The sequence below is a fragment of the Taudactylus pleione genome, unplaced genomic scaffold (assembly GCF_031769625.1).
Source record: "Taudactylus pleione unplaced genomic scaffold, aTauple2 ptg000183l, whole genome shotgun sequence".
Lineage (NCBI taxonomy): Eukaryota > Metazoa > Chordata > Amphibia > Anura > Myobatrachidae > Taudactylus > Taudactylus pleione.
In genome coordinates this window covers 8577863-8603605 of record NW_028284585.1, presented here as the reverse complement: position 1 = coordinate 8603605, position 25743 = coordinate 8577863, and the positions used below count along the sequence as shown (strand labels likewise).

The window sequence follows — 25743 nt, the reverse complement described above, 5'->3', positions numbered from 1 at the left end:
TAAGTCCAGGAATATATACTTTGGACTTAGCATCAGCGTCCTTAGTATGGAGAGGTTCCTGATCGTAAGGATCTAGAATCTCCCCATCATCAGACGTCCCTTCGTCATCCTCATAAGGAGCGGACAGAGACGCCACCGGCCTTTTATGAGGCCGCATCACAGACTCCCCTTGCAACACATCCGACAAGTGCTGTAAAGAACTCGTCAGGGAGTTAACCCACGCTGGCTCCTGAGAACCCGGGAGCGGGGAAATAGGGAGACTGTGGGGTACCACCAATTGTCGTGGGAACCCCTGCATGGGTGACGACACCACAGACTGCTGGGACAAACCCATCGGAGTAAACGCGGGCTGCGGAGCTAACTGGCCCACTAAAGCTGTTAACGCCTGAGCGAAACAAGCCCAGGGCGGCTCCTGTACCGGTGCTGTAACCGTAATAGGCCGCGCCATGGACAAACACTGCCGGCAAAGGCCCTCCGCGCTACCCTCCCCCTCCGCTAACGGTACTTTGCACGTGGTACACTGTAGCCGGAGGGGAAAATCACTTTCAGACATGATGGCACCACGTATGTGACCTCTCTCACCAATTAAGTATTAAATAGGCGAGAGACCACCCTGCAGCACCGCACCGCAAGGGCTTTAGCAGAAAGAACAGGGACAGTAATAAAGCTGACAGTTTAGAGAAGAATAGTTACAGGCAGCGCTAGCACAGTCACATACAATGCAGAGAAATAACAATTCCTGCACTAACAGCGCTGATCACTCAACTACACAGACACAGGGCCTGGTAGGACACAGCGCTGCATACACAGACCTGAGCCACAGCGGAGGAGAGGTATGCGGGGGGACCCAGACCACGATGCTTCCTTCCAGACTTCCAGCAGCGTTCACCATGCGTTGCAGAGAAGATGGCCGCCGAGGAGCAGAGAGAAGCTGGCCTGGGGGAGGAGCGCTGACACAGGACCAGTCAGCACAGTGCAGAGAGGGCTGTGTGCAGCGGGGGAGGCGCCGGCTGTGAGACAGGGAAGGCGCGCTCCCCTGGCATGCATTTAACCCCTGGGACGCCGCAGCGCTACCGCTCTGCTGCGGTCCGCTGTCCCAGGGGGTAGTGGAAGCGCAGGTTGGTCGCCTGGCTCCACGCTGCAGCCAGTCCCCAGGGAGCCCCCTGCCTGGGGACTTAGGACCATGTGATCAGCGGGGACCCACCGCGGGACCCCGCTGCTTACCTCTGTCCCCCTTGAATCCGGCCATGGTCCGGAGCATCTGGGGTCACCGCTAGCTGTGACCCCAGACGCCCACCAGCATCCCCGGATCAGTACCGGCGTTCTGGTACCGGCGGGGTGTAGGGAAGACAGCATGGACGTCAGGACTGACTGTCCATGCTGTTCATCCAGATGTGCAGCCACAGCTGCATGAAGAAAAAGCTTCAGGGGCTCTTCTAGCCCCCACTCCAACAGGTGCACCCGACTCCGGCCGGGCACCAAACTAAACTGAGGTGCCTTGGCCCGGGGGCGGGGTATAGGAGGGGGACCTAGTGCATCCTGGGAGGCTGAAAGCTTAACTCTTTGGTGCCCTGCGACTGACGTCACACCTATACCCAAGGTATCCTGTGGATACCCTATGGACCCTGAAGTAGAAAAGCATTTTTGGCGGGTGATGGAGGAGAGGATGTGGCTGTTGTGAAAGGGAAGGATTATGGTGATGGAGGAGAGGATGGGTTCGGAGAGTTAGGGAAGGAGGATGCTGGAGGACAGGATGTGGCCAGGGTGTGAGGGAAGTAGGAGGGTGATGGAGGAGAGGATATGGCTGGTGTGAAAGAGAAGGATTATGGTGATGGAGGAGAGGATGGGTTCGGAGTGTGAGGGAAGGAGGATGCTGGAGGACAGGATGTGGCCAGGGTGTGAGGGAAGTAGGGTGATGGAGGAGAGGATATGGCTGGTGTGTAAGGGAAGGATTAGGGTGATGGAGGCGAGGATGGCGGAGGAGGAAGATGACTGAGAAGAGGATATGGCCGTATGAAGAAAGGAGGAGGTTGATGAAGGAACAGATATGGCCAGAGTATGAGGGAAGGAGCAGGGTGATGGAGGAGAGGATATGGCTGTGGTGTGAGGGAAGGAGGAGGGTGATGGAAGAGGGGGACATGGCCTGGCTGTGAGGGAAGGACGATGAAAGAGGAGAGGATGTGGCCAGGGTGTGAGTGAAGAGGATGATAAGTAAGTTATTAAGCAGATCAGACTGCAGTTTAGGGTGCCAGGGCTTGGGTGGGCGCTAACCCTCTCTATTGGGGCATAACCTAAGCAATCATGGACAGCTATGAGATGCATGCAGCTCTCCCCAGGACTTTCAGCATCATAATACTGCATCATTATAGAGGTCAGTGTAGAGGAGCTGGAAGGGAGCAGTCACCTGGGCTGTAAAGAAAATGCAGAGCGCATAGGATGGACAGTGTTATGGTCAGTAAATAAAATGGAGAGGTGGGTAAGTACAATGTTGACCTCAAAGAAGTGCACTTTCCACACATCAGAGAAGGCATAGGCCTTGCACCATCTCTGGCTTTTTTAGTAATGAATATTTATCACCCTCCTAACACACCATTTTTGCCCCAGCAAATTGACTCACCATTGTGTGTCACCTCTGTTCAATTACCCCTACCCTGTAGATTGTAAGCTCTCACCAGCAGAGCCCTCTTCACTCATGTACTCTCTATATTAGGGGGTGGGCAATAAGCGACCCCCTAGCTGTTGTAGAACTACACATCCCAGCATGCCCTGCCACAGTTTTGCTATTTAACAATGCTAAAACTTTTGCAAGGCATGCTGACATGTGTACTTCAACAACAGCTGGAGGGCCGCTGATTGCCCACACCTGCTCTATTTGCTTATCTGCACAATCATCTCTTCCTCCTTAGTATTATTTTGCAATCAGTGTCTTTAAACCCAGAGGTTAAGCTATACTTCTGTCACACGGGGCAAGTTTCAGCTTGGCGCTGCATCCCCCTGCCTCCCTTTTTAACATGTTCTTATATGCAATCAGGCCCCTTCATATGCCATCATCCTCTTCCACATGCCCCTTATGTATCATCATACGCATCTAGCTATACCATCAGACCCCGCCCCCTCAAAAAAAAAAACCTCCACCCCCTATTTAGGGCTGCTTCAGAAATTTCCCATGCTAGGTTTTCCATCCCAATCCGCCCATGGTAATAGCTGCCGCCAGAGGTCCATGGGACCCAATGAATCTGCTACACAGTGATGAGGCATGATTACTGGCATAAATATCATCCATTTATGTTATATTTGCACACTGGCTTAAGGTGAAATGTAAATGACTTTAAATATTAATCCCACACAGGAGTCGGTAAAGAAAACTTGGATCAATTGTTCTTCCCCACTCCCTCATTACATTTCCTTTCTAATCCACATCTCTAACATCAATCCACTGTGCAGCATCTCCTACTCACTTAAACTTCTCTCCAAACATCTCTTTTCTCTCCAGCATCTGATTTCTCCATCCCCTATTATTATTATTATTATTATTATTATTATCTACCCTTTAACATTTCCCTCCATACTACTATGCACCCATGTACTGTTTTTTTTTCTTGCACCTACCACACTAGCCTACATAAGCAGAGACATACAGTGCCTTGCAAAAGTATTCACCCCCTTGTCTTTTTACCTTTTTTGTTACATTACAACCTGTTATTTATTTCTTTTTTTTAATCTGAATTTTATGTGATGGATCTGCACAAAATAGTCTAATTTGGTGAAGTGAAATGAGAAAAATATATATAAAAAAGAATCTTTATAAACAAAATTCTGAAAATTGGCATGTGCATATGTAATCACACCCTTTGCTATGAAGCCCCTCAAAAGTTCTTGTGCAACCAATTACCTTCAGAAGTCACATAATTAGTGAAATGAAGTCCACCTGTGTGAAATCTAAGTGTCACATGATCCATCAGTATAAACACACCACTAAGCAAGAGAGAGGCTGCAACACCACTAATCAAGACGCATCACACAATGAAGACCAAGAAGATCTCCAAACAAGTCAGGACAAAGTTGTTGAGAAGTACAATTCTGGGTTGGGTTATAAAAAAAATATCCAAATCTTTGGTGATCCTCCGGAGCACCATCAAATCCATCATCATCATCATCAAATGGAAAGAACATGGTACCACAGCAAACCTGCCAAGAGATGGCCGCCCACCAAAACTCACAGACCGTGCAAGGAGGGCATTAATCAGAGAGGCAGCACAGAGACCAAAGGTAACCCTGAAGAGGCTGCAAAGTTCCACAGCAGAGACTGGTGTATCTGTGCATGTGACCACAATAAGCCGTACACTCCATAGAGCTGGGCTTTATGGAAGAGTGGCCATAAAAAAGCCATTACTTAGTGATAAAAATAAGAAGACACAATTTGAGTTTGCCAAAAGGCATGTGGGCGACTCCCCAAATGTATGGAGGAATGTGCTCTGGTCACTCTCTCATTCCCAGTTTGATTGACTGGGAACAGTAGAAGTGACTTAGTGCATTCTCTCACCTCAGACCTTACTGTTTTCCTCTTATCATGTGACCTCTGACACAACACTCAATTATTTAATTCTCATACATCAATTGGGTTGATTCCGCACTGGTCTGCTCCCAGATGGTACCTGGATATGATACGCATCTGTTATATTGAAGTGTGCCTTTATTATGATATCTGTCACTAATATTGTGAGAGTTGAAACTGGGTTTGCGATAGTATCGGTCAGACTGACTGAGACTCTATATATCAGTCCTGTTGATATTCATTTGATATTTATTTATTTTTGTCAGTCAGAATCTGTATTTGCTGTGTGTGGTGTCTCTGTGTCCACTGTGGACTTCAATTATAGTAACAGGACCTTAGAGATTCTTTCAATTTAGTATTAATGTTCGCCAATTTTCCTGCATTCTACATATAGGCATTGGCTAATTACTAACATTATATACCATTGCTTGTTTTGCACACTGATTAATGTGGATAAGACCTAGACTCGGTCTTTTATATTCATTTCTATGCTAGTTATAATTACTTTGTATCACCTTGAATTGTTATTCCTCTCTCCGAATTTTTTTTGATCATTGGATTAATATACTGATTCATTATTAAATGTGATATGTCATATTGAAGAGAATTTCGTTTAGTAAATTTAAATAATAAAAGTTTTAATATCCTCTATTTATTATTTCCATAATCTGTTATAAGAGTGCGCCCACACAGACATATTTGTCTTTTTCTCTAGTTTTTGTTCTTCACTTAAACTTTTTCACATGTGTACTGCACAAATTTTTGTGGGCGCACCACCAACCTAGTGTCATCCAGAATTTATTGTAAAAGATAGACCATTATGTTGGTATATAATATTCTATTTTTTTTCATTTTTTTCATCTTCCTAAAGAATTTTGACATTGCTTGTGCGGACTCTTTCCATTATTTCGGAGACTAAAATTGAACCTTTCTGCCACCAAGGAAAACGCTATGTCTGATGCAAACCCAACACCCCAAGAACACCATTGCCACAGTGAAACATGGTGGTGGCAGCATTATGCAGTGGGGATGTTTTTCAGCAGCAGGGACTGGGAAACTGATTCGAGTCGAGGGAAAGATGGATGGTGCTAAATACAGGGATATTCTTGAGCAAAACCTGTTTCAGTCTGCCTGTGATTTGAGACTGGGACGGAGGTTCACCTTCCAGCAGGACAATGACTCGAAGCATACTGCTACAGCAACACTCTAGAGGTTTAAGAGGAAACATTTAAATGTGGTGGAATGGCTTAGTCAAAGCCCAGATCTCAAACCAATTGAGAATCTGTGGTCAGACTTGAAGATTGCTTTTCACAAGCGGAAACCATCCAACATGAAGGAGCTGGAGCAGTTTTGCCTTGAGGAATGGGCAAAAATCCCAGGGGCAAGATGTGGCAAGCTCATAGAGACTTATCCAAAGCGACTTGCAGCTGTAATTGCCGCAAAAGGTGGCTCGACAAAGTACTGACTTTAGGGGGGTGAAGTTTTCTGTTACGTTGTCCTAAATGTTGTTTGATTCACAATATAAAAAAAAGCACAACTTCACAGTTGTAGGCATGTTCTGTGAATGAAATGATGCACACCTTCAAACAATAGATTTTAATTCCAGGTTGTGAGGCAACAAAACATGGAAAATGCAAAGGGGGTGAATACTTTTGCAAGGCACTATCTCTCACCCACAAATCACCCTTACATAACATCTTTCTCAGCCTGCTCTCTTTCATGACTGTTGGAGACCTCACAACCAGTTCTCGGGTCTTGTGCAATTTCCACTATCTTCTTGCATTCTTTTTCCACCACAAAACTTTTCATCCACCTTATACTTCCAATTCTTAGTAATTTTATCCACATATCTCCTCCATCCTCTCTGTTTTCCTGTACACAGAACTGTTTGTAACCAATTCACATTCATCCATGATCAATTCAGTTCAGTCTCTCCATGTCATCACAGAAACCTGGCTTAATTCTTCTGACACTAAATTCATTGCAGCTCTGTTCTCCAGGGGATTCTCCCTCAGCCACACTTCCAGACCTGAAAACTGATAAGGTGGTGGAGCAGGCATTCTGCTTTCTTCATGCTGCACATTCCATGTCATTACATTTCTGCTGCAACTATTTGGTCTCTCTCATTGGACTTCTTCTCGTACTCACTGTGATGGATTCTTCTGCTTCATCTCTGGTATCACCAATTTGACCTTTCCGTTCTCCAACCAAGGACTGCTTTCCCTCAGCCTCACCTTATGCTCCCACTCCTCCAAGTAAATCTAAAAGCATAGAGCAACACCTAAATGCTCTCAACCCAATCCACTTCTCATTTTCCTATGATTATCCTGTTCTGATCAGGCTTCCTATTGCTACAATATAAATTCCCTCACTTCAGCTCATGCTACCAGTATGCTACCTGCACACACTGCTAAATGCCAATGGAGAATATCTCACTTCTATGACGATTTCCTCTACTACAACGTCATCCTTTCCTCTTATAGCACGGGACTTTCACTTGCCAAGCAAATATACATCACGTCTAATATACACCCAGTCATCTACACTCTGCCGTCTTTATGCCATCAACTGTCTTCTCTGCCCACTTGTACTTAAACCACACCTTCCTCCCTCACAGCCGATAGGTGCAAAACTATTTCATAGACACAATTCAACCAGATATTTCCTTAAGCCAAATTACACATCACTTCCCCCTACTTCTATACTCTCCAATCCACCCTCAGATCATTCTATCTAGTGTCCAAGGATGAAGTTTCTGTGCCCATTATTTCACCTTACAACCCGCTTCATTCACCATATTCCATCCCAAATGTCTGCTCCCTCTCCCCTACTGCATGTCTATGTCTAGCTAACCACCTTTCTAGCTAATCCATCTCCGGACCCAGCCTCTTTCTCCAATTACTACACCATTTCTCTCCTCCCCATGGGTTCCAAGCAATTTTGTACAACTAGCTCTCTTACTTTCTCTCCTCTCATTCCATTGTTGACTCTTTGCAATCAGGCTTTTGCCACCAACATTCCACGTAGACTGCATACACAAAAGCGATACATTATCTGCTTACAGCAAAGACAAACTTGGGTATGTTCACCACACTTATTTTGACAATGTTGATTAGCCACTTCACCCTTTACTCCATTGGACTTCATGACACAGTTATAATTTGGTTCACTTCCAATCTCTCCAACAGCTGCTTTAGTTTCTCTACTTCTGGCACATCCTCTCTTCCACTCCAACAATATGTTGAGTCCCAGAAGTCTTTGTTTAGTGCTCTCTGCTTTTCTTACTGTACAACTTTTCAACACTCGCTCATCCCTCAGTACGAACTCTATGCTGACAACACTCAAATTTACCTCTCCTCCCTTGACATCTTACCTTCCATTAGCACAATTGGTTGGCTGTACCATTTTTATAGCCCCCATCCACACTTCCAGTTCTGTCACTTTCACCTCTTATTGCCAGAATATGCCCTTTTTTTTTTTTTTTTTACAAATAATGCTCCCAAAACATTTATCCACTCTCCCATTATCTCCCGCATTCACTTCTCCTGTAGCAAGACTGATCTTTCTTTCTTGCTCCTCCACCACTTTACAAATACTGGCTCTACATGTCCTCCATAATCCATATCAAATATCACCCTTACCTAAAAACCCTCAACAGCACCACCCCTTGATACATTTTAAATCTCATCTCAAAAACATTTTGCCCTCTTAAAATGGGTACACACTATATGATGTATCATAGGATATATCATTCCAACGTGGATCGGAATGAAATATTGTATAGTGTGTCGCATCATCCCATCTGCTGTTCTGCATGGAACGGTGCAGTTACATGCAGCATGTGACTATACATTACACCGTCGTACACCCGATTGTGCAGTGTGTACAGCGCGAGCGTGATTACATTACATCGCTCACCGCATCGCTGGGACGCACCGTCATATAGTGTGTACCCAGCTTTAGCGCTCTCTCTCTATTAATCACCTCTGGTAAACAACTCTCATTCTAGCCTACAAACTTGTGCCACTACCAAGTTATGGAATTCTCTAATCCCATTGTTTTATTAGAGCTTATGCTACCCACACAAACGTACCCCCACAATGGTCCCAATCACCAGTCCAAGCCACACTTGCTCCTCCTATTTACGTGGTGCCCTTTTAAAATTAGAATGTAAGCTCTGTCATGAGCAGGACATACTCTACCCTTCATTTGGTGTGCTGTATTATGTCGACATTAGGAATGTCAACAACATATCAACGTGTTCTTAATGTCAACGTTCAGAATGTCGACATGCGCTATATCTTGACAATTAAAATGCCGACTGCCAGAATTTCGACATTGTGAATGCCGACTGTCCGATTTCTATTCTGTGGATGCAGAGCGCACACCTCCTGTACTAGCATGCTAGCTCCATGACCCTGAAGCCTGTCTTCACCTTCTTCCGTAAAACACACCCCAGCACAGAGGTAATAGTGGAAAGGGAACCATTTCCAAAGACAGTCATTTAGGTAAAATTACTAACATTATCACCTCAGCAAAAATGCGTTCTTCTATAGTGACGAGTCTACGGGTTTTAGAATATCAAATAGAAACTTACTTGGAGCCCATCATGGCCAGAATAGTTTTTATCCTCATAACGTTTTAGTTCTTCTCTTAATTTTTTCACTGAAAGAAAATGAAAAATACATAATTTGTATGAATAATGCATAAGCAGAACAGGATTACCCTCACTCATTCACCAGGATTGGATTGACACAATGATCTTTTTTTCCCTCTTTATATTTAAAATTTTTTGCCACTTGGTTATCTTGATAGACAGAGCTCCAGTGCACATAGGACCTGATTCAGACCTGCTCGTTTGCGGCCGATGGTAAGTGACCACGCATGCGTACGCTTCGTTTGGAATCCGCTCGCTCGCCCAGCAAAGACAGCCCAGTGGAATGAGTGACAGGAGAGGCCGTTTGTGGGTGGTAACAGGGGCAGGACACTAATAACGAGGGAGTGGAGGTGAAAATGCAGACGTGCCTTGGTGTTTCAACGCCGTTTCAGAGGCGTGCATAATTAACAGCCAGAGTCATAGTACACGTCACATGCCTGTTTTTTACACAGAAGTCCTCGCAGTGCTTGCGGTAGGGTAAGGCAACCACAAGCACTGAGATTGCTTTGGATTGTCCTCGATGTACCAATGTTTGAATACACTTCGTGGTGATGACGTGAGCTAGTGGGCGTCTCCACATAAGCTAAAGGGCGTCTATAGAAAGAAAGTGATCGCTCGCCAAAACAAAATGGGCGTGCTTATGCCTTTCCGAGCAAGTGCCTGCCATGCCGTCACTGCCATGCGAGCGATCACATCTAGCGAGCGGGTCTGAATCAAGGCCTACCCTCCAACATGACCCCTTCCACCAGGTACAAAATGCTCTGCTCCTGGACTTCCCACCCAATTTATGATTGCCGGCACCTGTGTTGAACTAGTTAATGGATGAGAAGGGTGTTTCAACACAGGTGGCTGCAATCATAAATTAGGTGGAAAGTCCAGGAGCAGAGTATTACTATTTTGTCCCTGGTGGAAGGGGTCATGTTGGAGGGTCTGATAGTGCTGCCATGCTGCAGACACGGCCTAGAAGTTCCCATCACTTAATTTGAGATCTGGCCTTAGAACCCAATGGAAAAACGGTGGTGAAACATTTGGGGACACCCCTAAAAGTGTGATTTTCTTTATATCTTTAATCTCTGTACACCTTTTCTAGTACTTTTTATCAATGCCCAGTATTATTTAGTTTTATTATTACTGTTCACTACTTATTATATGTCTTCAATCCTTTTTAGTGGTATTCTATTATTTCCACTTATTCTAATATTCCAATTCCATTTGATAATGTTAATACTGTGGCAACATTATGCCCAATATTATAGTCACTTGATCCTGCAGTATGTGCAAGATTTGTTTTCCCCAATGTGTACATCATTTTTTTTACGAATGCCTAATGTTGTTAACAATGAACTATTAAAAAAGAACACCTCCAGTATCACTTGGAAGAATGATCCATATAACACTATTTGGACTAAATTCCCCATTAATAGTGGCCTGCGTATTCTACACACAGATATCCAATTATTTAGTCACCTGAGGGTTGCTGAAAGTGGGCTGCATTTCCCGGCAATGAGCGCAGACGCACTGAAATCTCTGCTGACACTTTGCTTACACCTTGGGGAGATCAGCAGATGTACAGTACACGGTGATAGAACCAAACTCATTTAGCTATGCAGAGCATGTGTAAATGTGCACTTTGAAATGTCAAATACATTTATTTATATATACAGAGGAATATATTGAAAAACTAATAAAATGACATTTCAATCCTATGTGAGACCTTATAAAGACGTAACCAAAAAAACAAATGAATCCACAACTTAAAATGTTTTATAAATAAACTCCACAGATGGAATATAAGACGCCGAGGCCCAGATTTATCAACAAGTGATATTCTTGTTATCACTTATTACCAATCTTAAATGATGCTCCAACCAATCAGCTCCTAAATTTCATTTTTCAAACACATCACAATTAGGAGCTGATTGGTTTGGGCACATTTAAGATTAGTGATCAATGAATGACAACAAAAATCACTCATTGATAAATCTGTCCTTAGTGAGCAGTCTTTTATGTAAGCGAACAGTGTCGATTCACCAAAGAAAAAACAAATCTCATGTCAATCATGCAGTGATGTCATAAAAACATACTTGCCACCTCTACCTGATTGTCAGGAAGACTCCCTGAAATAGTAGCAATTTCCCTGAAGAGTCCAGCAATCTCCCTGATTGCACCTTACACCCATTATGTAGCTGTTATATTATATACAGATGTGTCCTGCTACATCTTTGCTAACGCAGCAAACCGCGCCATGCATGGCATGAGGCGTGTGCCCGCTAGCGGACACGCGCACTGCGTTCACACCCGCAGCGCCATAGGATGCGTGGTGCGATTGCAGTGTGCGCCGTAGCGTATGCTGCTGCGTGTAATGCATGGCGCGATGCATGCACATGTCTGTAGCGCAATCGGCAAAGATGTAGCAGCACACATCTGTACTCGGGGAATAAAAAAAAAAGAAATCAGAGATACATACATTCAAATGGTAAACTCAGTGCCGTTTCCCTGCTTTAGTTATAAAGCACAATATTCCTATGGCTACATGCATTTTCATATAAAGTATCTCTTGGACACTTATATGGAACCCCTTATAAAACACAATACATGAGCAAGCCCTCATAGGCGTTGCTTTCACAATATCCCTGAAACATACTTGTCAGCTCTCCCTGATTGTCAGGAAGACTCCCTGAAATAGCAGCAATCTCCCTGATTTCACCTTACCCCCATTATGAAGCTGTTATATTAAAATGAAAACCAGAGATATATACATTCAAATGGGATCATTAGTATCATTTCCCTGCATTGGTTATAAGGCACAATGATCCCTATGGCTACATACATTTTCTGAGAAGTAACTGTGTGTTTTCATCAACAAATAGATCTTACTAACTGCTTTGGGGCTCATTTACATTTGGATGCAAGTTCATTTTATGACAACTCTCAGATGTAGTAGTACACGTCCACTGTAACGCGCGCTCATAGATGCTGCTTTCACAATCTCCCTGAAATGATTTTTCAAAAGTAGGAAAGTATGCAAAAAAAAGTTGCTGATGCAGTGTTCACAATCAAGCCAAGTGTGTGATAGTGTACTGTACCCTGCATAAATCATACTTGCCTACAGTCCTGGAAGATGCGGGAGGCTCCCGCAACCCCGGAAGTGTAGGCAGATCTCCTGAATCCTGCCCACTTCCTAGTGAAGCGGGTAGGATGGGGAGATTTAATGGGGAATTTGCAGGTCCACGAGGAGGGGGCGGAGCTAAATGACACGATTTGCATAATTTGGCCCAGCCCCCTCACTGCGGACCCGTGAATCGCAGACTTTCCGAGAAAGGGGCGGCCTAATTATATCACCAGTCTGGCCCCGCCCCCAAAATCCAACCAGCAGCAGCAGCTCTCCAGGCTGCTCCTGGAAAGGATAAAAACAAAGTCAGTAAGTATGGCATAAATACATGGGAATATATGGTCAGGATAGAGATGTGCTAATAATACAATTACAGGTGCCTTATAGATGCTGCAAATACACACTGACAATGGTCTATACCAATTATTAGTCACTTCTCATTGGCTGATTGCATACTCACCTCTAAAGCTGATAGGAGCTTTTTTCATTGCTCGTATATATATATATATATATATGATTTTTCAGTGTTTTTTTTAGGAAGAATTTTTCTCCCCATAAGAAACAGTTCTACCTGCTGTATTACAGTTTTTCTTATAACCACTTCAAACCTAATAGCAAATGCATATTACATTATCAAAAGAAATGTTTACAAAATTGGGTGTAAGTGTACTGTATCTAGTGTAAGCCTGACATATACCTGGAGCAAATACTTATGGTACAGAGCTGCACTCATCTTGCAACTGGTTAAACCTTTCATATCCACACATTGGGCCAAATGTAACAGGGTGAGAGTTTAGAAAATGTGAGAGTTTAGCAGTAAACTGTCACATTGGTTGAGTTTTATCTTCAAAATGGGAAAACATCTGAATGAGATTTTAAATTGTGAGAGTTTTTTAAGTCTAAAAAAACATGCAAGTTCGCTCTGTTACTTTGTTTTTGGACTCTATTACATTGGCAAAGTTTAAAAAGTGTCAAACGCTCACTTTTCTAAACTCTCACCCTATTACATTTGGCCCATTGTATTTGTTTAGTAAACACAGTTTATATCACCATTATTCTGGATTTGCATCAATTCACAAGAGCATTAGTGAGGTTATACACAAAGTTGAATGATAGGGCCCGGCTCACAGTGCGCATTCCAATTCATATAGACGATGTTCAGTGGGATTGATGTCAGAGCTACTGTATCCGTAAAGTTAATTTACGCCAAACTCAATAAACTATCTTTTAGACATTGTCATGGTGAAAAGGAAAGTGCCATCCCCAAAGTGTTGTCAGCACACAATTCTATAGTGTCAGTGTATTCTGTAGCACTGATATTTCCCTTAACTGGAATTAAGGGGCTCAGGCCAAACCATGAAGAATAGCCTCCATAACACTGCACATTTGGCGGTATGCATTCATATAGGAAGTGTCCTCCTAACATCCTCAAAACCAAATTCATTGTCATACTTCAAAATCATGAAGTGTGATTTGTCACTCCAAGGACACCAGTCCACTCCTCCAGAGGCCAATAATTATGGTCTGTCAAGAACTCAAGAGCAGGATATCACAGTAGAGTTGCATTGTATAAACATCCCATCACAGATGAATTATTGATTATGTTCTTGACAAACATACAATTTTATGTGTAGCTTCAAACTTAAGAACCCTTAGCCTTGAGTGCTTGCTTTATCAGTGCAGGATTCTGGAGGTTCCACAGTGTTGCAGGATTCTGGAGGTTCCACAGTGTTGAGGGGCACATTATCCTAGCATGGTTTGGATGCAGCAATTCCATCACATAGAATGGTCAATGCTAATTTCTACTTAAAGATATCAATTGATCATCTCCAACTAAGGGCCTGATTCAGAGTTGGGAATAGAGAGAGATCTCTCTCTCTCTCTCTCAACTTATCATCTTGGTGAAACCATGCTGCACTGCAGGTGGGGCAGATTTAAAATGTGCAGAGAGAGTTAGATTTGGGAGGGAGGTGTCCAAACTGACATCTAGGGGTAAATTTACTAAAGTGAGAGTTTTTAGAAGTGAGTTTTAAAAGTGACGTTGCCCATAGCAACCAATCAGATTCTAGGTGTTATCTTCTAGAAGGTGCTAGTTAAATGTTAAGTAGAATCTGATTGATTGCTATGGGCAACATCACTTTTAAAACTCACTTCTAAAAACTCTCACTTTAATAAATTTACCCCCTAGAGTGCAGTGTAATAATAAAGCTGTGCAGTATTTGTGAGCTACATGCAAAAGCGGTCAGTATTTACACTACATGCAAAAAAATGTATGTATTTACACCTCTTGCATTGCAACATGGTTTGCCCAGGTACACAGTTAAGTGCTATTTCTCTCTGTATTCCCAACTCTGAATCTGGCCCTAATTCTGCATTACTTCTTTCCAGTATCTAACAGGATGACACAGAGCATGTGTAGGTTAATGAGCAGAACACTGCCAAAACCTTTGAATCACCATTTAACCAGTCAACAGTAGAGCAAGTTTCTTGTAGAAGAAAAGCGCTGCATCCCTCCTACTCACTTCCAGACATCAGTAAAGTCAATGCCATGAGTATATACAGGCAGTACTAGTCACAGATGGTAGCACTCAATGCCATGAGTATATACAAGCAGTACTTGTCACAAATGGTAGCACTCAATGCCAAGAGTATATACAGGCAGTACTAGTCACAAATGGTAGCACTCAATGCCATGAGTATATACAGGCAGTACTAGTCACAAATGGTAGCACTCAATGCCATGAGTATATACAGGCAGTACTAGTCACAAATGGTAGCACTCAATGCCATGAGTATATACAGGCAGTACTAGTCACAAATGGTAGCACTCAATGCCATGAGTATATACAGGCAGTACTAGTCACAAATGGTAGCACTCAATGCCATGAGTATATACAGGCAGTACTAGTCACAAATGGTAGCACTCAATGCCAAGAGTATATACAGGTAGTACTAGTCACAAATGGTAGCACTCAATGCCATGATTATATACAAGCAGCACTAGTCACAAAAGGTAGCACTCAATGCCAAGAGTATATACAGGCATTACTAATCACAAATGGTAGCACTCAATGCCAAGAGTATATACAGGCAGTACTAGTCACAAATGGTAGCACTCAATGCCATGATTATATACAAGCAGCACTAGTCACAAAAGGTAGCACTCAATGCCAAGAGTATATACAGGCAGTACTAATCACAAATGGTAGCACTCAATGCCATGAGTATATACAGGCAGTACTAGTCACAAATGGTAGCACTCAATGCCATGAGTATATACAAGCAGCACTAGTCACAAATGGTAGCTTAATGTTGTATTAAGTGACTTCCCACTTCTCCTTCCCAGAGATGTTACCAATGTAGATTTAAAGCCCACAGATAAAAAAAAAAAAAAACATTTTAGCAAACTTTATATTCAGATAAACCAGCTGTTGTGTTTGGACCAATTGATGTAATTTTCATCACCATGAAACCTTCCGCCTATATAATGTATATCACTTACAATGTTTCCTCTCCACCTTTCTGAGATATAGGCCCACATCATTTTTTTTAGACCTCGTCTGTCTAGAAACTCATTAACCGGCTGAAATAGTGTTCCCGCTAGGCAGATTCAGCGGGCACCGTGCCCTACCTGATTTTAAAATGCAAAATGTATGTCGGCACCCCACTGAAACAGCCTGTCCTCAACCGCCCCCACCCACGGGCCGCAGTGTCCTGCAGATGGGAAAAGTTGTGGTTTAGCGCCCACGGTTGGTGAGTAGATGCCATGCACCCATCCCAGAGCTTACGCCCTGCCCCCTGTTCACTCTAGAGGGAACACTATGACCCACCATACAACCGACAACTTCAACAGATATTTGCAGGCTCTGATCAGGCAGTAGCTCTCCCTCAGCTACATCCTGTCACCAATCACAAGCATGACTCTCTTTCTCAGGTTCAGCAAGCTTAGGAGGTAGAGAGCTAGTTCACGATTGGTGAAGGGACAGCTTGATGTAGGAGAATGGATTGTACTCTGCAAGCAGTGCATGGTGTCTGCTCTGTGAACATGCAGAGCTGACACAGAACATAAATAACCACTCAGAGCTATCTATGTGTATGCGATTCTAGTACGCTAATAATTACAGATGAGCCGTTCGGTTTTACTCGGTTATGTTTTGATCTGATAAAATGGCATCTCATTGGCTATCCAGCTCTCACGTTTTGTTGATAGCCAGTAAGGTAAATCTGAACTTGCGATAATTTGGCGAAAAGAACAAAGTCAAAACTGAACCGCTCAGCTCTCCTAATAATTTTACTGACAGGTAGAATACCAAATAGTAATATAGCAGATATTTTAGGAAAGAGGAGGGAGGAAACTAAACAAACAAACAAACCATAATTTATACACATAATATGGACAAAACTCCATGGAGATGAAATGTACATATAATGCAATCAATTGGTTCTTACTTACAAACCCTCAGCAGATATCAATATTTTCATGATAACTTCCTTAAAGCATATATTTTAGACAAGGTTTGTTACTTTGCTATACTAATGCTTTGTACATGGAACATGGACATTTAATTACTTTTATTACCATTATTCCACAATTTTAAGGAGAAATCTATAAATGGAAATAGTAACCATTTACTGCTTACCTTGATCTCGAAGAAACTCATTTTCAATGGTTGTCATTTTATAGCTCCGAATAAGACAAAGCAGCCCAGACCTGATTAATTCATAAATAAATAATACAGATGTGAAGGTTTCCTTGTTGTAGATATTAATAATGTAATTATTAAAGGAGTACAATAAAAGTTTACTAAAAAATAATAAAAAATGTTCCATGATTAATTCTGAATGCAGTATTACATTTTTCCAATATTTAGACCATATGTACATTTACTGTAAAATGCTAAACTGATGAATAACTTGCTTTTCCTTTCCAAGTAATTACTATTGTCACCAGAAGGCTCAGGGAAACATATAATAACAGTTCACCACATTCTGTGATTATAATCTAAACCAGCTCTGTCAGATTCAGTGCTATTAAAAGTTCTGCAAGCTTTGCTTCAAAAACAGGGATACTTAACTGCTAAGCTGAATAGCTCTGTCAATATGTTCTTTATATATACACATTATAAGCCCATAGTAATAATTACTCAATTAGGCCACTAGAAAACTGTAAGCCTCTAATACATAGGACGAATAAACACGTTACCTACACAAATATCAAAATATTAAATCTAGCTGTTGAAAAAAGGTAATACTCTGGCATATCACTAAGGGTTAAAAGTAGCGTGAAGAAAACGCGAAACTTTCCGGCACTACGGGGCGATTAAGCATTGCACGCAAGTTTGTTCTGCAGGCAGATTTTTTTTTAATCACTCTACATGCTTCAGAGCTGAGCCTAGGCATCTACGGGCATTTCTGAGTCGCAAATCACTTCTCTGTTTGCGGCTGAATGGGCATAACTGGGTGGCAACCGAGCATTCACACATAGGCTAAAGTTAATGAGGTTATGTAGACGGTACTGCAAGTTATGCAGAGTTCTGTGTACCCAGAGATCTGTCTATTTTCACATAGATCTCTTCTACCAAGGATAGGTCTGGTGTAAGTGAGCACTGGTAATGACTATGGCTAGGAAATCAAGCGTATCGGGGGTGCGGTAAAAAATGTGTACAGCTCGGGACACAGGCAACTATCTGCATTTAGTTCCATGAATGCAAAATAGGTGCAATTGCGTTCAACTCTGCGTCATACCCTAAGGGGGGGAATTCAGTTATTTTCTTGTGCAGTAGCTCCTGTCTAAAGGGACGGGCAATATTCAATTGTTTATGCCAATGGGCATGAGCGCCACAGGCGACCATTACTTATTGCACATGTAGCGCCCAAATACACTGGGAGTTTGCTGTGTAAAGCGGATAAACTCATGCAAACTACTTTGTGCGCTGGCCAAATGGTAGTTTGCGCCCGCAAAAGCCTGACTTTGGGCGGATTTCTGCTCGCAACTTCATGAGGCTGTGATCAGAAATAATGGGTGTCCGCGGCAGCACAAAACAACTGAAATTTCCCCTAAGTGTTTTCCTAATAAAGTGTACGAAATCACAGTTGAAAATACAATGAACAGAAGCAGTCAAAAGCAATCTGCTCCTGTTCTCGCCTAACACTGCATATCCTTACCTCAGTGTCCTTATCAATGTATCTGTAATGTTGTATTTTTTCTGTCTGTATTTCTCTAGTTTATGTGCCTTAGTCCTCATGGAACTAGAACAGTACATGTTTTCCATATCTCCTAGCTGGATCATAGGTGTATTTATTACCGACTGACACATTGTAAAAGATCTAATTATTTCACTAGTGATTCTGGGAAGAATCCTGTACAACAGGCACTTTTATGCTTTTAGCAAAACTGGCTTAGTACCTTACCTGTTATTCCTAAATGTTTAACAAATTGCTTTTCTTACTATCCTCCCATGGTGTTATCTTTATAAATATAGCATCATTTACCCTACGGAATCACCCCTGCTTGCTCATATTGCCCCCTAACACCTTATTAACATTCATGAACTTTTTTATATCTGTATTTAAGATTTACCATACTTATACCCCTTTTACACCGGAGCTAAATCCTGGGTTATTGCAGGGTTAACCCGGGTAGCTCCTTGGTGTAAAAGGGGAAAGGGTTGGATCGCCGGGTCGAGTGACCCGGCAATCCAACCCAGGTAATTTGCAGGGTTTAACATGGGATTAACCCGTGAAACCCTGCAGTGTGGGGTCACGATGACCTGGAGCGCGCAGCATGCCTGCCGATTGGTCCGGCTTCAGTGGCGCTTGGAGATGATGTCATCTCCAAGTGTCCACTTCAACGCCGGGTCTATGCAGACCCGACTCCAGTGTGAACGGCGCCGACTCGGCAATGTCGTGGGTCGGCGCCGGCTATATTCCGGGTCTGATCCGGATTGGAACCCTGCTCCAACCCCGGGTCAGACCCGGAATTTAGGTGTAAAAGTGGTATTATCCTGTTGCCAGAAAATAAAAGGTCAGACATCTTACAAGCATCCATTAATATTTATCTCCATCTCCTCCAGCATCTATGAGCTGCTGGTTTCCCCTTAAATTTCACACACACATAATTGGAGTAGTATTGAAATCCCAATAAAGTCTAAAACATATCAAAGAGTAAATTTACTTAACAGCCGTTTGTGAAAAACGCCAATAGTTCGTCCGGCGTATTTACTAAAGTCAAAACCTTTGAAAAAACACCAGTTTAGAAGACACTACTAAACAACACTGCTATCCCGATTTTGTGAAATAGTAATTTGCCCCCATACATCAGCAATCTGAAAACCACAATTGAACAATTTGAAGATTTATTGCCTGATTTTAGGATTTCCCAATCTAGCAATCTGCGCCTATACAGTACAGATCTTTTTCAGTGATTTGCAGATTATTTTCAGCAAACACATATCTGCCAATCTTGAAAGGCCCATCATTTTACTAGTAACTGCAAATCTGCTGATCATGTCCATACACTAGCAATCTACAGCCCCAATAGATCTGTAAAATCCAACATGTTGGACAATCTGACTTAACAATTCCTATCACTTTTTGGTTGCAATCTGTGAAGCCCATACATTGCTGATGTGTTTATACAATCATTTGCAAATTGCAGAATTGCCACAATCGATTGTTGATGTATGGAGGCCTTTACTCATTCAACCAATGGACCAAATTGAAATGATAATTGGGTTCAATGAGGCTATACACAATCAGGCTTGATTACGGTCAGCCCTGTTGAATCTAAACATCACTTAAATAAAACCTTTCCAGCAATGTGAAGTTGGCCAAAAAGGCTCAACAAGCAGCACAGTATGTTGCGATCAAAAGAAAATTCAGAAGAGATGATTGAATTATTGAAAATATACCAGTCTGGAAAGGGTTACAAAGCTATTCTAATGGTGCATACTACACACAGTGAGATTTTCTTTTAGATATGAACGATAACGATTGTAACAATCGTTCATATCTTTGACATGTGGGGCACGCATTGATGAACGATGTTCCCGCATGTCAGATAACGATCTCTGAAATCTGATGTGTTTGCAGTCAGATTTTAACAATTTCTTCATTTTAATACTGTCAGAAATCATTCATCATTGGAAAAATCGTTCAATCGTTCATCTGACCGTGTGTATGCACCATTAGGCTCTGGGGGATGTAGTTTGGAAGCCGACGGTCTAAATGCCGACCACTGGCTTCCAGACTTTCTAATCCCGGCATGGTACTAAGGACAGGCGACAAAAACTCGACCCCTGTCATTAACGCTGGAAGACCGACGCCCGGCATACCGCGGGGGGGGGCGCATAGGTTTAGGGCTCCCGGGGGGGACTTAGGGGTAGGCACCCCCCTAGGAGGGTTAGGGTTGGGCTAGGGGAAGGGGGGTTAGGGTTATGCACCCCCGGGGGAGGTTAGGGTTAGGCACCCCCCGGGAGACTTAGGTTTAGGCTGCAGGGAAGGGGGGTTAGGTTTAGATACTCAGAGGGGGGATTAGGGTTAGGCACTGGGGGGGGGGGGGAGGGGGGAGTTTAGGGTTAGGCACCCTAAAGGAGGGTTAGGGGGTTAAATTAGGTTAGTTTATACTCACCTTTAGGACGATCGGGATCTTCACCCTTGTCGGGCTGCCATGCGGCAGGCAGTAATACCTACTACACCGGGTTCTGGAACTCCAGCTAAAGATATTATCCACAAATGGAGAAAACCTGGAACAGTTGTGAATCTTTCCAGGAGTGTCAGGCCTACCATAATTCCTTCAAGAGGCTCGGACGACTCATCCAGGAAGTCATAAAAGAACCATGATGATCATCTAAGGAACTGAAGGCCTTTCTCACCTCATTTATACCCCTTTTACACCAGAGCTAAAACCCAGGTTATTGCAGGGTTAACCCTGGTAGCTCCATTGTGTAAAAAGGGGACTGGGTTGGATTCCCGGGTGGAGTGACCCGGCAATCCAACCCAGGTAACTTGCTGGGTTTTACACGGGAAAGACCCATGAAACCCTGCAGTGTAAACGGCGCGATCCGAGTCACAATGACCTGGATCCGTGCCACATGCCTGCCGATTTGCCGGCTTCAGTGGCGCTCGGAGATGACGTCATCTCCAAGCGTCCACTTCAATGCCGGAAAAGCCGGGTCACTGCAGACCCGGCTCCGGTGTGAACAGCGCCGACTCGGGAATATTCTGGGTCGGCGCCGGCTAAATTCCGGGTTTTATCCGGTTTGGAATCCTGTTCCAACCTCCGGGTCAGACCCGGAATTTAGGTATAAAAGCAGTAATAATGTCAGTGTTCATGATTCCACCATAAGTAAGAGACTGAGCAAAAATGGTATCCATGAAATACTGCCAACCAAGAGGAACGTAAAGGCTCCTCTCACAATCGCCAAAGAACACATTGAAAACCTTCAAGCCTCTTGGGCTAATGTTTTGTGGACTGCTGAGATAAACATTTTACTTTCTGGAAGACATTGGTTCCGTTTCTCCTGTCTTAAAGCTAGCACAGCAATCCACAATAAGAACATGATACCAAAAGTTAAACATGGTGGTGGTAGTGTGATGGTGTGGGGATGCTTTGAAGCTTCAGGGCCTGAGCAACTATTGCCATAATTGACAGATGGTCTGATTCAGAGTTGGGAATAGAGAGAGATCTCTCTCTCAACTGATCATCTTGGTGAAACCATGCTGCACTGCAGGTGGGGCAGATTTAAAATGTGTGAGAATTAGATTTGGGAGGGATGTGTCCAAACTGACATCTAAATTGTAGAGTAATAAAAAAGCTGTGCATTATTTGTGGGCTACATGTAAAAGCAGCCAGTATTTACCATACATGCAAAAAAAAAATATTTATACCCCTTGCATTGCAACATGGTTTGTCCAGGTTCACAGTTAAGTGCTATCTCTTTCTCTATTCCCAACTCTGAATCAGGCCCAGAATCATGAATTCTGCTCTCTACCGAGAAATTCTGAAGGAGCATATCCGACCATCAGTCCGTGATCTCAAGCGCAGTTTGATTAAGCAGCAAGGTGTTGGATAACTTTTATCCTTCAAAATATTAAATGATCATTTAAAAACTGTATTTTGTGTTTACTCTATGTTTTATAGACAATTCTGTTTAAAAATCTGAAAATGTGACAAATATGCAAAAATAGAAAATATCAAGAAGGGGGCAAAAACTTTTTCACGCCACTCTACCTTGGGTGCTGAAGGAGAGAGGACGCCAGCAGGGGAGCAGCAATCCCAGGTGGGAATTAAGACGCAGCACAGTTATCCTTCCCAGAGTCCGTGTGCTGCAGCAATAGGTTGCAGACATCCCTCCTTTATGTTGCCCCCTCCTCCTTACAGCCTCAGCAGGACCCAATTCCTGAACCACGTGGCCGCACTTTTGCCACTGCAATGCTCTATTACAGTGGTCGGGGAACAGGGGTAAATTACCTCACATGGGGTAAAAATGAAATTCCTGGGGTAATGGACAGACAGCCGGGCATGCATATGAATCATTCTATAATATAGAATGATTCATATGCATGCCCGTCTGTGCCGCAGGGAGGTTCTAAGTCGGACACCCGCTGAGATGTTATTACCATCTCTTCTGAACTCCAGCTTCCGCCTCTCTCCATGTGCACTATGGGAGAGATGTCATGACGTCTCTCCCATAGTTCCGAGGAGCAGCCGGGCGGACAGGACGGCGGCAGATGCAAAAGCAGGCATTAAGGTAGGTTTTTTTTTATTGTACAAGCTGCACTACAGGGGCATTATATGGGGGCACTACTACAGGGGTATTATATGAGGGCACTACTACAGGGACATAACTATGGGGGCCCTACTATATGATTTCCTTCCTTTCAAATCAAGGGGGTAACGTTGGCGAATCTAAATATATTTTGGGGTAAAACGTAAAAAAGTTCCCTGACCCCTGCTCTATTATATGGTAGTCACCGTGCTGCTCTGCGTATTGTATGGCGGTCTCTGATGCTCTGCGTACTGTATGGCGGACACTGGTATGCAATCTGTATTTTATGGTCACTGTTATGCTCTCTTACTGGGATGCTCTGTGGTGGGTGAGGAAGTGTAGCACAGGCAGCAAAACTCACCTTTGGGGTTGATTGAATTCAGTATGACGCTCGGCTGCACACATATTGGCCATATATGGTAATGCGAACAACGCTTTCCCTCGCACCTCTATGCAGGTGCGAGGGAAACCTTTTGATGCCACTGAAGTCTCATAGTCTTTGCCCTGGGCGACAGAAAGTCTAACTTCATCCCTGCCTTTTTCTAGCTATACCACTTCTCTTAGAAAACCAGAATGAATTTTTTGCCTACGGTGTAGCATAATATGAATTTGGACCCTACCATGTGGAAATTAAATGATTTTGGGTCCTACCGTGAGGCATTTAAATTAATTTTTTCTCTACCGTGTGGCATAATATGAATTGGGGGTACCAATGTGTGGCATAACATGAATAGGGGGCAGGTATGGGCATATGCAGAATCTCGTGATCATTGAACAGGCATGTGTGGTGGTCTTTACAAGTGTTTTGGTCGGGGATGATATTCTGGATCCTAAACTTTTAAGCTGGCTCCTGTATTTTACAAAAATTTGTTGAGCCCTGCTTTAGGGTGCCTCTGGGAAGAATAGTGATATATGTGTGCGCTGTTGTCTCCATTCATCTGACAAAATGTAACGAAAATATGAAATAACATCCGTTTTCATAAGGCCTTGGTCTGTCTGTGATTAGGGTTATCCAGAGATATATACACCCATCAGCCATAACATTAAAACCACTGACAGGTAAAGAGAATAACATTGATTATCCCATAACAATGGCACCTGTCAACTGGTGGGATATATTAGGCAGCAAGTTAGTGATCAGTCAGTTCTTGAAGTAGATGTGTTGGAAGCAGGAAAAATGGGCAAGCCTAAAGGATCTGAGTGACTTTGACAAGGGCCAAATTGTGATGGCTAGACGACTGGGTCAGAGCAGTGGTTGGTACCTACCGGAAGTGGTCCAAGGAAGTACAACTGGTGACAGGGTCATGGGTGCTCAAGGTTGATTGATGTGCGTGGGGAGCAAAGGCTAGCCCGTCCGGTCCGATCCCACAGAAGAGCTACTGTAGCACACATTGCTGAATGGGCGACCCGCCGACTCCCGTACACTTGTTGCAGGGACCCACCGACACTGACATCTCAATTGGGCGCCCAGTTGTGATGTCAGTGCAGTTACAGAGAGCGGCCAATTGCTAAGTATGTATTGGCTTACCAATCGGCTGCTCGGTCTGCTGGTCTCTGGGTCGGCAAATATTTATAAACAATATCTTAAAAAAAAACAATAATAAAATGAATTGCATATGTATTTCTGAAATATTAAAATTCATGAAAAATATTAAATTGATAATAAAACTATAGCACATGTATGCTTTGTTTTACAGGGACATCATTTTTAATGATGCTATCAGGGTCTTACTGTGCTGTATGTGTCAAATTAGCAACTGGATGCCTGACCTCACTCCAAAATTACAGAACATCTCTCAAGTACCACTAAACTTCACAGAAAGTACCCATGGAGCTACTAGTTGTACCCCAGATTGAAAACCACTGATCTTAAGGTGCCTACACACTTGACAATGTGCTCACGATCCGACATTGTGTCCGGTTTCCCCTTGAACTCTCCCCAGCAGCCGTGGGCACAATTTGGTGTTAAAAACTGTCCAATGTGACAAACGATCTATCGTGCCTCCTAACTATTCCAGTGCATCGTGACTGAGATTGTCAGATCTGCCCTACAGCACGGCAGATCTGAAGATGCGATGTACGAACTGTGGGGACGCGCATCGGCATCGAGAGTGGACATTCACGATTTGGGCATATTTTACACGATTTGTTATCACGATGCGTCGGAATCCGGCAAATCGTGTAAAATATCGTTAAGTGTGTAGGCACCTTAAGCAGTTAATGTCAAAACTGACATGGCAGACCTGTGTCCTATACCCTTCTTCGGCACAAAGCATGACTGTAATAATCATGTTACCTATGACTGGCAAAGCTCAGTGCTGAGACCTGCCAGTCATATGGAGGCAGCAGCCTGTGGCAGGAGAGCCACACTGGCAACATAATAAACGATCTCCAGGGAAATGGTAAAGGTGCTGGCATCTAGGGGCGAGCACACATGGCAGCAGAGACTGAGGCATAGCGGAATACGGGCATACCTGGCGCCGGTGCGGGCTGTGGGCTTGTGTAGCTGTGTGATGGGGTCACCGACTAGTAACTGCTGGCAAACACTGAGTCCTTTCCGGAAGGAGAGTGTGGCGCTATGGTAACCGTACACGCTTCTGCTCAATCAGGAGCCAATCACGCCGGTTGATTTAAACTCAATCAATAGCAG

At 43.4% G+C, this 25743-nt stretch overlaps 1 protein-coding gene across 1 annotated transcript in view; it reads right to left on the bottom strand.

The window, feature by feature from the left end:
- SCLT1 (sodium channel and clathrin linker 1) overlaps positions 1 to 25685 on the bottom strand; it is a 146522-nt gene extending 120837 nt beyond the window's left edge. The window contains exons 1-3 of the mRNA XM_088476098.1: positions 25568 to 25685; positions 16965 to 17035; positions 9153 to 9220 (exon numbers count right to left, since the gene is read on the bottom strand). Of these exons, the coding sequence (XP_088332224.1) occupies positions 9153 to 9220; positions 16965 to 17001 (105 nt within the window). The 5' untranslated portion in view covers positions 17002 to 17035; positions 25568 to 25685. The remainder of the gene's footprint in view (positions 1 to 9152; positions 9221 to 16964; positions 17036 to 25567) is intronic.
- Positions 25686 to 25743: the final 58 nt, after the last annotated feature.